This window comes from Cyrtonyx montezumae, unplaced genomic scaffold, assembly GCF_038088225.1.
Source record: "Cyrtonyx montezumae isolate F1298 unplaced genomic scaffold, pur_monq_1.0 scaffold_36, whole genome shotgun sequence".
NCBI classification, from domain to species: Eukaryota; Metazoa; Chordata; class Aves; order Galliformes; family Odontophoridae; genus Cyrtonyx; species Cyrtonyx montezumae.
This window is the reverse complement of record NW_027072041.1, coordinates 12,407,145-12,424,243: the sequence shown is the minus strand read 5'-3', so window position 1 is coordinate 12,424,243 and position 17,099 is coordinate 12,407,145. Positions and strand designations below refer to the sequence as shown.

Here is a 17,099-nt window from a genome sequence, read left to right as displayed (position 1 = left end):
CTAGCATGTGAACAGTAAGTCAACACACCTGTCCATAAATAAAAAGATTAAGATTTTAGCTTGAGATTGATCAGCAGATGAAGCTACTGAAGAAAAGGAAACCATTCTTGAAAGTCTGAGACCAATAACTGAAACAACTACAGACAGATCTCAATGGACTGGAGTATTAAAAAGCTCAAGGAACACCTATGCTAAATTCCTAACTAAAACGTTATTCTCTCTAGATACAGTGGAAAGGAATATCTGCAATGTCTTGCAGATTCATCACATGAGATGACAGACAATGTAAAATAAGGCAAAGATTTATTAAAAAAAATAAAATAAAAATCTCAGTACATACAATAGTTATTTGATTTAAAATTAGAGAAGCTCTTTTGATTTCTAAGTCTAAGTCACTATGAAACATATATTTATGTTCTAACTTAACACAGAATATCCATCCCTTGGATACAATATACCTCTGATTCAAACAGATGTAATCTTTTGCAAAGTAATGTGACTAAAACTGTTTTGTCCTTTAAAAGTTAAACTTGTTCTCAGAATACACATTCTGTGATCGGTAGAATAGGTTCTCAGTCCTGACAAAAATATCACAGCCAGGGCCATCTAGTTAACTCATGCTTATGTGGTGTTAGACATTTATGTCAAAAAGACTCCTGCAATAACTTTCAATCAATATTGAAGGAGTCTCTTTGGAAGAAATTTTTGAAATTTTCTTTTATCTGCTGTGGTTCTACACATTTTTCTTCACAAATCCAAATAAGTAGAAGAGATCCTAGCTCCATAATTTTATCTCCAATTTTGCCACTTATAATTAAACAGAATACTACAGTATATAATTCCAAATTGACCTCTGACCACTCATTAAGTATCAGAATGGAGAGTAAATCACTTTCATCTTTTAGACTTGGGAGGAGAATGCAATAATTGGAGAGCATATTGAGTTAAATGCTCACTTTGTGCTGAAGAATAACACCCAGGTGTGCTGAGAGAGCAAAATGAAGATAATTAGTTGATGTTTGCTAATTGTAGACATTTGGAAAGGGAAAAAAACAAACCAAACCAAAACAAAAAAATCCCTTGCACTTCTGAAGAACTCAAAAAACAGATTCAAGATCCCATTCACAAAGATAAATTATTTCATCAGGATACAACCCATACAAATACGACTCAAAAAACCATGAACAATTTCTTGTTCAGTAATATATAAATGATTTGGAAAGCAAAATTAGTGTTTACTGATGTCGTTAAATAAACAGTATTCTATTCAAATCTTGAAATGAGTATCTCTTCAATAGGAGAAGGGATCCATAATGGGATTTCACTGTCACTTTTCACATTATGAACTTAATAGCAATTTCAACTAAGAGCTCTAAGAATAAGGAAGGTATTCAGGCATGCTGTTGGCTTTGAAATTCTGTCAGTTCAATTGACATTTCAGCCACTTAGATACTGTTATCTTACCCCCTACTATAAGCTTAAAAAGTAACAAGCTTAATGCTTTTGTAATCTTTACGAAAATGTCATTCTCCCTAGAAACACATTTGTGGTCCTAGGGTACCATGCTCATGTGGCCCTTAAAAGAGTACTTCTTTTTTATTAAAAGTTCTACTCTCTGTGTTCAAACAGATGGTTTTATTTTCTCCTCAGCACTGCTCATATTTCCATTTAATATAATTGTGCAGCAGAAATCAAATACAATGCTTGCAAGGATAAGAAATAAATAATATGTGACAAAGAGGCTATGGAATACATTATTTCCAACATTAAATGCAAACACATTTATTATGTTTGCCTTGACTAATAGATCTTGTTTTGCTTGTCAAAATTTTATAGGTTTCCCAAGGAACAAAAACAACTGCAGATATCTGCATCATGACTGTATGTCCACTGCTTTTCTCTTTTAACTTCCTATTATAGATTTCTACCCATACTATCTATTCATTTTTTTCTTTTTTCTTTTTTAAATAGGTGACAATGAATCCTGTTGAATATCTTAATTTTGAATGGCATTTCATATAGAAATAGGGATATCTAGTATTTCTGAAGTGAAAAATCTAATTAAGACATTTTGAGTTTTTACTCTTTCCGTATGTAGGACCTGTGTAATTTTCAGCGATGGCCTCACGTCTTCTGTGCAGGATACGTACAGAGAAGATAGATGTACTGCAGTTTTAATCGACACATACTTTTTCCCTGTCTTTCAATGATGGAAACCACAAGATTTTTCATTCCATCTGAGTAGAACATTGGGAAGATTGTGGCATACATCACCATGTAGAGTGGAGTTCAAGAAGTCAGTAGATACAAAGTCTACTTTACATATATGTACCACTCCATTCCAGCAATTGTTCCTATATCAGCCACATCACTGGGAAGTCTACAGAGACAGAAAGTAGAAAAGGAGATGCCAGGGAAACAAAAATGTAATTGACACACATCAGCTACTTTTGTCATATAGAAACAGAAAATGAATGTCCAGGAAAAGGGATGAGCAGCTTATACTGGGCCTGCTGTTATAGTAAAAATATAAAAATGTTTAAATATTATAAAAAGAAAGAAGTAATGGGAAGCAAGGGGTTGAAGTTTCTGATACCTTTATTTTTGTCTTCACAATCTCTGAGTCACTGCGGCATGTATTGTATTTAGTTCTTTAAATATTTAAAGCTTAAATTTATGGAAAAAGTGTTCAAATACATTTTCACCATTAAGTTTTAAGCTTTTATATTTCTAAAACTTTTTACCCTTAGCAATATATTATAGATATAACTAAAAATTTGCTTACATTAATGCAAATATCTGGGCTACACAATGAAGGTGAACTACGGCGGTAGTATGTAAAACTGGCTATTATAAACTATCATCCATAGGGGATACTTTATATCACCACACTACACCAGCATTTTGGAAGGATTCAATGGGGTTCCCCAGGAGATAACGCACTAAGTCAAACAACCACCACATTTCCCCCCTTTCTTCTTCTTAAAGACTACATTTAATCAATTCTACAGATAAGAAAATATGATGGAAAACCAACTGTAGCTGTAGCACAAGTATTGAAATTTATCTGCTAGAGATACTAACCTGGACAGAAATTTCAACAACGGCTCAAAGGCATAAGAATTATTTATATGAAACAAAGTCTGGGATTCCTTAATTTCTAGATATAAATGGGAGAATACACTATACTATACTACGTAAGCCTAATTATTCTCAGACATGAGTAGCTGTTCTTTTTTTTTTTTTTTTTTTTTTTTAATTCATGCAGTCACTAAACCAGCAGGTATCAAATCTATTTCAGAACAGTTTTTGGAAGCTATAATGAAGATCATGGAAGACTGGTTGTGGGCAATAACCTTGGCTCAAGAGATCACAAACCTTCTACTTCTATTCAAGTTCAGATACACACTATATGCAGATTACATTTTCCGTAAACACAATTATTTTCCTTACAAGTTCATGAATATTTAAATACCGTAAATGAAAAACATCATAATTGAAATCATTCTTTGCATACATCTTCTTGATAAATTTGAAAATTTGAAAACCATATTTGAATTTACAGTAGCATCAAATTGGTTGCATTTTTGAGAAATAAAGGGGAAGAAAAGAGAAAGGGAGCCTCCTGGACACGAGTAAGATATCGGCACACTCAGGTACCACTATCAATGAATCTAAATACTAAAATACAGCAATGAAAGTGATTAAACTATTTTGTTTCTAAAAACATTCTTAGACCAATTTTCACTGCTTTAGTTTGCCTTCACTTTTCAGTAATATTTTCATAAAAACAGTCAGCTACTGATTTAAATGAACACATTATGCACAGTATCACACTAAAAAAATAATCTCATTTAAGATTCTAAAAGTTACTAATGATACAAACATGAAAAATATATACCCCAAGGGTAAGAGTTATCATATTAGAATTCCTATTCACTTTAAGGGTCTCTAGCAAGTTTATTACAAAATGAAAATAATAAGAAATTGAATTTGAACATGTGAAAAAAAAAAAAAGCTTCTGAATTTTATTTAATTTTAGCCAAAGTAAATTTTAAGATAGGTGAATTAATCCACATAAGGATTTTCTCTCTCTCTGCATGCAAATAAAATCTATACAGATGAAATGTTTTCCCAGCGTTACATTAGATTTGTATAACGTCATGGTTTTTAAGTTTCTTTGGCTGATGTCTTATCTCTGCTAAGAGTGCCTGTTTCTTCATTTAAAAGAGATGAAGGATTAAGATATGTCAGCAAAGCCTGATTAAACTAGATTAACATTTTTGTAAGCAAAGGAACACAAAAAATAGTTCAGAACATAGAATTACAATCCACATTCAACAGACTTATCACAAGTAACTTCTGAGAAATATCACATTGGTAAGTGAAGCAAAAAATCATAGCAGATAAGCTACAATACAGCTGCTTGCATTAATTACATGCTACTTATGTTAACAAATATTTAACATCTTCAGTACCTTTATGAAATACTGTAACACTGCATAAGCTTCTAAAAAAATATATGATTAGTATGACGAAATACAATGAATTAAGTGAAAAAAAAAAAAAAATTCAGGGGAACCCAAGGTAGGAGGAACCTTCCTTGGATATTATTTTCAAAAACAGCAATGAGGATGACCCATGTTAGATAAAAATCTATTACAGTAACGTAGCCCAAATGCTATTGATTGTATCCCACATGGTTAACAGTTTTTAAGAGGCACTGATTTACCTTGAAGTGGGATCAAGTCATAAAGCAAAACCTTCCACCTTCATGAGAGTTGCCAATCAGTGATGCCAAAGATTTAGCTTATTTTCAAATACCACTCTGCCAGCTCCACTATCAAATCATATTCATCCTCAATCTCGGTAAACACTCTCATTACAGTAGCCAACAAATAACTCTTCTAATCGAACATAAAAGAAAAAAATGTTAACTACTTACTCCATAAATAGATTATTATGCATGAAATATTTTGAGGTGTCGTGACTCTGTTAAAGCCTGTTATTTTTATTTTCCAGTCAGAAGTAGGTCTTTTATATAAATTTATCTGATTCTTTAGCACTGCTTCATTATTTTCTTGTTGGTTTTTTGTTGTTGTTGTTGTTGTTGTTGTTCTTTTTTGTTATTTCTCCCATACAGGAGGATCAATTACAATAGTTCTTAGGAAAAAAAAAATCACATTTCCTGAAGGTGAACTAAGCTACACAAAGCTTTTTTCTCACTTCTGGGATAACAGTCCCAACTGAATGCCTTAGATTAAATTATGTTGCTGTTTTGAAATGTATTGGTTTGGTGGTTCCCAAAGGGCAGAGACAATGCGCATAGTAAAATACAAAACATACTAGTAGAACTGTCTTTCAGCTAAGAAGAAAAAATAACCTTCCCCTCTTCTGTCCATGCTCCAGTATGGTTGGTTTTGCTGTTTAATATTCAGCAATCTCGGTGTCATTGTCACACCAACCTACTGCAAAATCATCTTTTAATCTAAAATATGTATAAATACAGACTTTATTTCTTAGTTGTGGGAGGCTAGTATATGTGTCCTTTGCCTGATCAGAATTTAGTAACAGTTCCTAGCTGAAAAAAAGAAAACACCCCAAATAGTATTCTCTAGAATTTTTCCAACATGGTTATTTCCATGTAAAGTGCCTTGTAAACACTTGGGTTCCAGGAGAAAAATGCCTTTTCCTGAATGAGCATAGAACAAATCTAGTACAGCCAAACATTTCAAAGAGAGAAATTTCTTACCAGAGAAGACTCTTCATATATGAGCTCTCATTAAATTAGGTGTTCAATAACAACTATTTCTATAATGATACAACTACTAATTTTGCTTGATTTAGTAATTCCAACATGCTAGACATGACTACAAAATGAAATAAGATGAAAACATCCTATCAATCTTCACAGCTCTGATCCTGTTTTACCCGTTTCATAACTTCTTTGTGGTCACTCCAGCATTTAACTGATTCGCCTTTCCCCAGCTTTCCTTGCTGAACATAATGCCCAAAGGGAATGGCCTACTTCACTGGTCAGCTGGAATCAGCTCAGCTGATGTGTACCCACACAACTTCCTGAGCATCCCTTGTGCTCTGGTTAGAGGTCAGCATGGGAAGCCAAAATTAAAATCTTGTAAGGGATTCAAGAAATAGGGATTTTTTTTAACTTCCTTGTAAATGTTTTTAAAACTCACCGCTCCCAAAGCTTACTTTGGATTTTTCATTTTTCTCTGTTCTTTTGAATTTACAATAAAAATGTAGACTGCAAATCTGTCCTAATAGATGCAGTGACACAGAACTGTATAAAAACACATCTTGTGACAAAGAATATTTAAGCACAGGAAATAACTGTCTTAAAAGACTGAAGGATTGATATCTTCATGTAGTGCAGAAACTGTTAATGTCTCTTCTTAGTCAGTTTTACAGTCACCTTAATAACCCCGTCTAAAATGTAAAATGCAGACAGCTGGAGTAGTTTGAGTTGTTTTGAGAATGAAAGAAACATTAAATCACAAACTTTATAGAACCATAGAATCACAGAATAATGTGAGTGGGAGGAGACCTCAAAGCCCATTCATTGCCAACCAGGCAGGCCCTTTCCACCCTGGCCTTGAGTGCTTCAGGGATGAGGCACTCACATCTTCTCTGGGCAGTTCTGCCAGGGCCTCAGTGCTCTCATAGTGACGTATTTCTTCTGAGCTTATAATCTATACCAACCTTCTTCCAGGTTAAAGCCATGACTCCTTACAAATTTCTTCAGAGGAGGCCTAATAAATTATCCATGCACTGTATTGGTCTTACCTGTCTAGGGGCAGCAGGGGGGCACAGCCCAGCAGTGCCCCGTGTCAGAGCAGTTCCAGGTGCTCCAACAGGGACCCTTTGCTGCCAGAGTCAAGCAATGAGTGAAGCTAGATGCACCCTGGGAGGGCAAATATAAGGGAGGGAAACAATGCAGCAGAGGAGCCCACGGGACAGCAGTGGACGGGGCCTCAGGGAGTCACTCATCTTTGTTGAAGCATCCACAGATCTATTTCCTGTTTCTCTATCTTTCATATTATTCTGAACTTCTAACATTTTCTGTTTCCATTCTCCTGCAGTTTTATGGAGGTCTATGTTTCAAACAAGCAACTCTTGTATAGGAGTGCACTGGAAAAGCAGTTACATAATTTCATGCAATTACAAAATGAAACTTTGCATCCTATATGATTTTTTGGCAGTGCTCTGATTCTTCCTCTTACAAATTGGCTTGTTACAATTCGCCACTGGTGAAAAAGAAAGGACAGGACTGACAAAATGATAACAGATTCTTTTACTGCCTCAAATTCCTTAGAACAAGAAAAAATGATCAAGTTCATTAATCCTAACAATGCTTTTGCACATACAGAAACTTTAATTTTTATTTATTAATTTAGTTTTTTAATTAGGATCGGTACAGTAATCTTTTTAGGTCAGCTTTGATCTATGAATTTGTGTCTATTTCACGGTTAGAAAACTTCTGCCAATCAGAATTTTACAAGTGGCAGAGAATTCATGTTTTTGAAAATCTGGTTTAAATCGTTCTTATTCTAAGGTATATTTCAGCAGATGGGATAAGCTGCATTAAAAGAAAAGAAAGATTAATGCATGACAACATTATCCAGTGAAATATATCATGGTTTCTAAATAAACAAGTACTTTCCCTTACTTTAAAGTTATGTTTTTCCACAATTCTGATGTGGTCTATACCTCAACTGCAATAATTCATTTAAAACATAAAGCTGGAATTAATAATCTTCGGCCTCTCTCTTCGTAGGAAATAATCAGGCATATTGAAAAAAAATACTATAATTAAAATAATACCTAATTGCAATGAACATAAATTATATCTACTAACCTACAGTATGAACTGTTCTCCTATGCTTCTTTGAAATCTTGTTTGTCTTAACTACGTGCAGAGCATTTTCTTTGAACTGCAGCTCACAAAGTCTTTCAAGAAGAACTGTTATTTCTTCAGTGATAGTATCCAGATAAGTTTCATTAATAAACTTCAGTGATGAAGAAGGATCAATAATTCCACTTAGTATATAGAAATCCTCCTTTATTATTGTGCACAGTGTGGCCATGGAGCTTTGGTAACCATGAACGACCTTATCAAAATTTGTTTCACCACAGCTAGACAAAACACAGTTCTGTAGAAGATCACGAACCATCTTACTCTGCATATTTTGGTACTTCGATAAGACTTCTGATTCAGGATAAAGAAACAGAAGTTGTTGTATGCACTGAGTTTTAAACTGCACTTGTTGTTGTGAGGCATTAGGATTTGTCTCTTCTTGACTTTGCAATCTGTTTACTAAAAATCGTCGAAGATGCAGTCTCACATCATCCCAGAGAGATTTCACATCCATAGTTGAATCATCCTCAATGGCATGAAGAGAATACGTAAAATCAAAAGACATCCCACTTGGAGAACAGGGAAATGAGACACCACACTGGCTAGAGAGATCCAGAAGGAAGTGAAGAATCATTTCTTCTTGATTTTGCTCATTTTTCAGCAAGCTTTGCTAACAAAAGTAAATCAGACAGTATTTTAGAAATATTTTGTTAACTCTGTTAGTAAAATTAACAGCTTTGTGCTACAGTACCAATTACTTCCATTGCTAATTATCTTACCAGCAAACAGACTGAAACTAATTGCTCTATAAACAACAGAAACAACAAAGGCTGTTTTCCTATGTATTTATGCTTCAATCCATCTCTTTGTCTACCTACTCCAATGATCTCACATTTCTCTCCCCATGTCATATCCTCAACCCATTTTGTTAGTCAATTCTAACCCACAATTCAAAGGAAAGATTAGAAAAACCATAGTTGACTAGATAAGCCTTGGCAGCTGATAGGGCCTGTCTGTTCTGGTCCACACCATGTCTCAGAAAGAAAATCGTATAAAATTAACATTTACGGGGATAATAACAGGTTTTGATCATAAAACTAAGACAGAAATTTATAGAATAAACACTGTTGCCTTCTGTGCTCTGGCTCTGCTCACATCTGTGAGAAAGTCTATTCTAAGCACAAAAGAATCTGCCCATAATGCACTTAAAGAAATATAAGTGAAAACTTGTGAAAAACTGAACAAGTTTTTCCCTGTAAGCATGCTGGCTTCATCCACAGCCTCTGGGCCATCATTTGTACAGACCAATTCCCAGTCCTCCAACAGCCCAGAAACAGCAACAGGTTTCCCCAACGCAGATACAAGAAAATTGAACGAAATACGTTGCACTCTTGATTCTCTGGGTTTTGGGAATCAAGTGGGCAAATTCCACCATATACAGCAAGGCTGGAAAGGCAAATTTCAATGACCTTCCACCCTCAGAACTACTCAATCAGTTAATCCTATTTGCAGGGAATTACTGGTTTTATTTCCTTTCTCATTCTGAAAGTACATCATATTTGAGTATGGTAATACTTCGATAGTTCTGAAACATAAAATGTTCATTTTAGCCTTTTATCAATAAATGTTTTGAATCAATATTAAAAAAGACAAAATTTAGTACAAAAATTCAATGATACTTTTAAATATATTTTTTTACTTGTTTCAGTCACAGCAGTTTTTCACTTTTTGAACTACTTTTTTTCTTGATGATTAAAAACTTTAAGGGAAAAAGCAATAGTAGAAGATTCAAATTGATATTGAGCAGTTTTAGAGAAGTGTGAAAAGCTCTTCTGAGCACAGAAAGTCTGCGACAACAGTACACAGGAAAAGACTTGCACTTTGCCTTATAGTAGACCACTACCTATGATAGACTAGTGCCAATTATGTCAGTATATACATTCAATATTAAAAAGACTTTATTTTTTAAAATCTCATTAGTTTAGTTGAAAGTGATCTCAGTGAAGATGTGTTCATATACATACTTGGCTTTAAGTTATTGAGAACTACAAAACAGTAAACAGAATGTTGGAATGTCACATAATTGAATACTCTTAGGCTTTACGAAGATCCTCTTACGTTTCACTGAGTTTACAACGCTTGAAAATATCACTCCGATAATAAACCTAAATGCTGCTCATTAGCCACTGCATATATGGAACCAGCAGCTGAAAAGTGAAATCCCTAACATAACAAACATACAGGATGAGCTTAATCTTATTGAAGATATATTGCATGTTACTTAATTTGTTACTTGCAAACTTTTAATTAAGTTAACTGAGTAATGAATTCAATGGATGGAAATACACAGGAAAGGTCAAATCGTAATAATCTCATTAATGCTGAATACTACTGAAAACAGTTCAATGCACGTGTTTATGGAGCTAAGGATTATCTACTGTGAGTCTAAATTCCCACAGAAGGAGCTAATACATACACACTTTTCATCTGTAGTCCCATCTACACAACATGCTGCGTTATCTGAGAAGCTATGAGTCTGGAAACAGAGATGTCTCTGTTCCCAAGCTGCACAGTCGTTCTCCTGACAATCCGTGTAGCATTAATATTTATTGCTTCTCACATATCACTCTCTGTTCAGCAGCCTATCAGAAAACTATTCCCAAAGTTTAACTGACCTCTACAGCCCACAGCCAGACTAACAAGAAGTCCATAGACTCTGGTTCCCTACCTAGTGTAGGGAGCCTGCTTTGGCAGGGGGGCTGGACTCAATGATCTCTTGAGGTCCCTTCCAACCCCTATGATTCTATGATTCATGGGAAGCTGAAGACCTAAAAAGCAAATTTTGTCTATGATGTACTCAAGGCATTCTAGATGGGGACAATTTGGAATATCCCAAACAGATGCTGCCACCTGGTGTTCAGGTTTACAGTTTGAACAGACCTGAGAGAAGGTGAATGAGGGGTGCAGACCCAGTATGTAAGGCACCACCGCCATCACCTTTCCTAAGAGCATTACGTAAGGATCTCACTAGACTAAGAGGAGTAACAAAAAACTTTGCAAGGCAGCAATGGATTCTCTCGTTTTGCCTAGATCAGGTATGACAAGTAGCAGTCTGGCACACTTGAGCAGGATGATTATTAACATCAACATTCAAATGGATCACTTGTGCTAGAAAAGGTCTAAATCACTTCTTTGACACATGAATATGAAAGACCTGGTGTTTCTAGAACTTCCTAACTTGAAAAATCTTAAATGATCCACAGCTATAAATCATGCATTCAGTGGATTCTAAGAGATTCATGGATCAACAGACACTTTCATGAGTCACAATAAACAAGGTGATGTGGTGAAGTTTAATTTTTAGCCAGAAGAAATCCCAAAGGAAAAAATACTGCACATCTTGTAATCAGATTTCCTCTACCACTACAGTGAATCTTAGCCTAGAGATGTTCCAGTCCTTCAACAAAACCATGACTAAGAAGCAATCTAGAATAATTCACTGGAAAAGATTTAGACTTATTTAGACACCTGAATATATGCATGCCATACAGTCACACACACATGTAGTTAATATACAAAAGTGCAGGCTGCTATTTACTTAGTTGACACCCTTCACTTAACTAGTCAATTCAATTTTCAAAAAAAATATTTATAGATTCATAGATACATTAGGTTGGAAAGGACCTACAAGACCATCTAGTCCAACCATCCTCCTATCACCATCCCTACCCACTGAACTACTAAATCAAATCCCTTAGCACCTCATCTAAATGCTTATTGAACAGCGCTAGGGATGGTGCCTCAACCACCTCCCTAGGCAGGCCATTCCAGTGCCTGACCACTCTTTCAGAGAAAAAAATTTACTTCCTCATATATATTCTAAGATTAACTTTGTATACAAATTTTGAATAAAAATGCCTTCAAAAATCGTAATTTTTCTCACTGAAGTGAAATGCAATTCCTAGTTAAGTTCAATTGCACTTGCTGGAATTGTACTGGCTTCCACATTTCAAATTATCAAAAATGGGAAGTTGATTCTTAAATAATATGTAAAGGGCAATAACCTGTACCAGAAGGATGAAATTCATATTGATACATGTGAAGAACAAGCCATAACAGGCTTTCTGTAGACAGTAACTTCATATGTTGTTTCACAGCCCTAGCAGTGCCCAACATGTGGAATAATCAATAAAAATACTTTGTCCCACATTACTTAGGACATTATCAGAAGGAAACATACGCAAATGGTACTAAACCTTATTGTAAAATCCTGAATTATATTCACCATAGTGAAGACTGACATAAAACTAAGAGCAAACTATCACCAACTTTTCCAAACATTAACCTCTTCAGTTAAGAATTTTTTTACCAGAGTCCTAAGGAACTCCATCAGCTCTCCATGTTGTGTAGATGAAGGACGGAGAGAAATAAAATTGCAGTTGTTTAACCACTGAAGGCAGTCATTTGTGCTTTGTAGTATTTCATCAGTGCATATTTCATTTATTTCTGATTGCAGGTCTTTAAGACATTGTTCCATGCTAGAAAGGAAGAAAAAAAAATATTATTATTTGGAAATAAATGTGTTCTACATATTCCATATCTCGAAAAAGAACAACTATTTCAAATTAACATGTAATGCTAGTTCTAACAAATTACTCTCACAAAATGAGGCTTGAATTTCCAGCATGAAACTTAAAATATATTTGGAAAAGTTCTCAAATAATCTTTACTTTCTAGAAAAGAAATTGTTGAATAAGATATTGCTCAAGTTGAGATCTGCTCCTTGATGCTTAACTAGCTAAGGAAACACATACAAATTGAAACAGCTACCATATACAAAGGCTTGCTTCTAGCAGCCTGGGGTTCTTTTATCATACATCAGATATATTTAACAACTTCATGAAGACCAATTGACACATCTCAGCAAGTGCTGAAAAGAATTTTAGAGTCACTCCTCTTAAGAAATCAGGTCTTTTTTTTCTTGTTGTTATTAGAATATTTGAAAGAAAACTGTTTGTTTTCAAGTAGCTGATCCACACCTTAACATTCCTAACTGTGAAATGACATGTGGTTGTTATGGTAATTACTGTGATTCCAATTGTAAAAATCACAAGCCTTGTATCTGAAAAGATTTCCTTATCATTGTTATGGGCACATACATAAAGAGAACAAAATAGAAAAATCCAGAAACAGTCTCACTCTATATCATTTACCACCAGAGTAACTTAATACTATTTGAGAAGTGCTTTCCTTAAAAGCAATGTTAACTGTTTAGCACAGTTTCCATTAGAACAGTGATATTTCCTAGATCTATGCAGATCTAGGTTTAAAACAAACAGAGCTATTGCTTAAGACTGAATTTTGGTTTACTACAGTGAAAAGCAATTCTCAGTACAAGTAATTTTATTTTGGAGTATACTAGTTATACCATTTATATTCTTAGATCTGGCAAAGGATACAAGAGCTGATGTAAATTAAAATGTATTTTTTATACTACCATAATAGTAGAAATAACACCACTAGTTATCACTCAGCTGTTTTCAGATATTTCATTGCTTAATAATTCTGATCATGCTGCTATTTTTGTTACATCAGCCAAACAAGAAGGCCTATTGTACTGTCACTTGCCCTTTTGTTTCATATAGATGAAATATGCTTGTTTTTCTCCATCTGCTGTCTTAATACTGCAAAATGAATATTTTTGGCAAACTAAGTCAAGAAAATTAAAAAAGAGGTGATGAAGAAGAGGAAAGGATGGGAGAAGAGTAAAGATACAAAAGTGAGAAATGAATCAAAATGTACAAATAGGGCCAAAAACACCAGCTTAGAGACCTTTACTTTGAAAACAAATGCAGTAAAATTACAACTTCTTCAGTTAGTCTCCTTAACTAAAGTATGGACATTCTTTAGAATAACTTCTCTAGATAGAAAGATTCATTTTCCATATGTTTATAAAAATGTGATTCACTGTGATTATGAATAAAGAAAAAACCTCAAACACTAATAACCCATATGAAATTGTAACAAGATGAAAAGCCATTTTGCTCATTACCCATTGATTAATCCAAAAGTATTGCCTCCTATTTATTCCCATGGAAACTACAGCAGATACAAAGAGAACAGTGTTTGATAGAAAAAAAATCTCAGATACAAAACACCCTTTTCAATAGTCACCACAATTAGCTGTGCATTTTCACATAACTGTGGGGGCTGGAAGTGAACTCACTGAGTCCAAAGCAGCCCCCTAAACCAGGTTGCACAACTCGGTGTCCAGGCAGGTCTTGAACGTCTCCGGAGAAGGAGACACCACCACCTCTGTGTGCAGCTCCAGTGCTCCATCACTGCACTGTGAAGAAGTTCCCGTGCACATCTGTGCAGAACTTCTCATATTTTGAGCAGCTTGTTTTTCCATGTTTAATTGTATTTACTATGAATTATGGTTATAATTGTTCTATGCATAAATATATGTCAAATGAAAATCCACATTTCTCTTTTTGAACTAGTGAAACACCTTCTCAGGGCAACGAAGCAAAACGCCTTGCTTATACACCTTGACTCCTGGGACAAAAACTAAGGCATTTTTTTGATTATTGAGGCATGCTGAGATGTCTCATTCAATCACACCCAACAGGAGACACCAATGTGTGCTGTAGAAGGCACTACTGTTGTTGGTCTCTGCCAATGTGCTTCAGTTAAGAACCAATTTTTATTCTCACCTTTCAGAAACTATGGACTTTGAAAAAGCTACTGCCTTCACAATACCAGACATTTTAGTAATTTTTCCTAAGACCGATATGGGGATTTGGTGGGTAAATTTCACTGGGCCCAGTAGTACAAACCACGATAACTCTAATCATCTGGTTTAATCCTTATATCTCAATAAAGTAAACAAGCTGCTTGCACTAGAAGTGTTTTCCATGGAATAAAAATATTTTCATACTGTTTACTTACACCATACTGTAGCTAAATATGATCTCAAAAATATTGATATTTCTTAAGTTTTTTGTCAATATATAGTATTATATAAACGTAATTAATTATGGAAGCTTACTCCTTCAAATTAACTAAATTATTAAAGAAAATATTAAGGAATTTGGTTACTTCTGAAGAAAAATACAGATTTTATGCATATTATCTGAGTTTAGAAAGCAATTAATTTAAACAGAAGACTTCTTCCAAATATGATTAAATTTATCTTCAATGTACAAGCCAGTATCTAAAGCTTTACAATTTACTATCAGTGTAGAAAATGAGTCTGTTTTCAAAATTTGCTGAAGTTTTTAAAAAATATAAAGCAAATACAGGATCTTGATGTCAAAAATGTGCTTAATGCACGTAATAAATCATATTCTTACAATTACAATTTGAAGAAGGATACATTCTTTTTTTTTTTTTTTCCAAATAATTCCTTTTCACTGTAAGTTAACTGAAATTATATTTTAATTCAAATTTTAATTTTATTCAAATTTTATTTAAATAATCTCTGTTCTTTGGTTTCTTTTTTTTTTTTTTTTTTTTTGAACAAACAGGCACAAATCCAGACGAAGTCCCCAGATAATCAGTATGCAATGATAGAACCAGGACATACTGCTAGCTATTGTTAAGTTTTTCATCAATGAGGACCCCTAAGCCCTTCTCAGCTGGGCTACTCCCAAGGAATTCTTCTCTCAGCCTGTATATGTACCTGGGATTACCCTGACTCAAGTGCAAAATCCGGTGCTTTGTTTTGTTGAACCTCACCTTCACAAGCGCCCACCTTCCGAGTTTATCAAAGTCCCTCAGGAAAGCATCTCTTCCTTCTGCTTTATCAACTACACTGCTCAGCTTGCTGCCAGGAGCAAGTTTCCTGAACCCAGCATCTGTATCATTGATAAAAGATGTTAAAGAGTCCCAGCCACAAGGTAAGGTAGACCCTTAAGGATCACCACTCATCACCAGCCTCCACATGGTCATAAAGCCACTGACCACAATGCTCTGGCTAGGACCCATAACCCTCTGGCTGTGACCTTCCAACAAATTCCTTATTGACCACATGGTCCACCCTTCAAATCCATAACTCTCTAATGTAGAGATAACGTTATGATGGGGTATCATGTTAAAGAAGTCCAGGTAGATCAGTTGTCTTCCCTTCATTCAACAACGTGGTCGGTCCATCATAGAAGACCACTAAATTATGGCAGTGAAAATGTGATTTCACTAAAATGATTTATCCTTACAGCTGAGGGTAATTTTTAACAATCTAAGCCAAGTTCTGTGATGTAACCTGTGTCCACATTAGGAGTATTTTTCTGGAGTTGCACACTGAAATCATTTGTAAGTATTTACATTGCAGAGAAAAAGTCTCAGCTTAAGAACTGCCAGATGCTCCTATTATTAACAGTTTTTACTAATCGTGTGCAGATGCTGCTTGTGATATGACCACAGCAACAAACAGGGGGACCATTCAGTTACAAACCGAGTGCTATAACAGAACAGATGTATGCACCAATAAAACATTTTGAAGAACATAGTACCAATGAGGGCTGCTATCACCATCCATCATTCTCCATTACCTACGATTACTGTCAGTGAGTTGAAGAATGATCTAACTCCTTTCAATTCCTAAAGAGCACTGTTTCAATTTACTTTGTATACAATACAGAACGGCCATAAAATGACATTGAGATTGGTTAAATTTAAACTGCTCAGCTATAAGCTGAAATAATCTTTAAACTTCATGTTACTTATACTTACAAGCTTCATATGCATTAAGATCTGTTGTTTGCATCAGAGTTTACATGTATTTTACTAAGAACAGGTAGTTTGCTTTAAAATTAATGAACTAATTCTTTCCATCATTTTCTGAAGATAGAAGCACTAACTCCATACTTCTATGTTATTGTCATTTATATTTCTTGAGAAGCTTGGCTGATAGTATTTCAAGTAAAATCAATCATATCAATTGGAAATCTGCAAGAGAAGACCTGCATGCACTTTCAGTAGTAAGAGAATTTCCAGAGAATCTTTTAGCAGTGTCATTCCTATAAGCATTTTCCTTGTTATAATTTCTAGAAAAATAGCTAGCAAAAACATAAGAAACAACTGCCTGAAATCAGTGATTAGGCACAAAGACAACCCAAACTGAATACAAATAAAATCACTGACAATGGTTTATGGGCCGGATCGGCCCGGTTCTGTGAATAACAGAGCAGGGAGACACACACTCTGGGAAAAGGAAAAGGGG

General features: G+C 34.7%; 1 protein-coding gene across 1 annotated transcript in view; it reads right to left on the bottom strand.

The window, feature by feature from the left end:
• The window catches only part of KIAA0825 (KIAA0825 ortholog), a 185,584-nt gene that overhangs the window by 165,037 nt on the left and 3,448 nt on the right, over positions 1–17,099 (bottom strand). Inside the window, exons 2-3 of the mRNA XM_065745607.1 lie at positions 12,246–12,414; positions 7,877–8,546 (exon numbers count right to left, since the gene is read on the bottom strand). Of these exons, the coding sequence (XP_065601679.1) occupies positions 7,877–8,546; positions 12,246–12,414 (839 nt within the window). The remainder of the gene's footprint in view (positions 1–7,876; positions 8,547–12,245; positions 12,415–17,099) is intronic.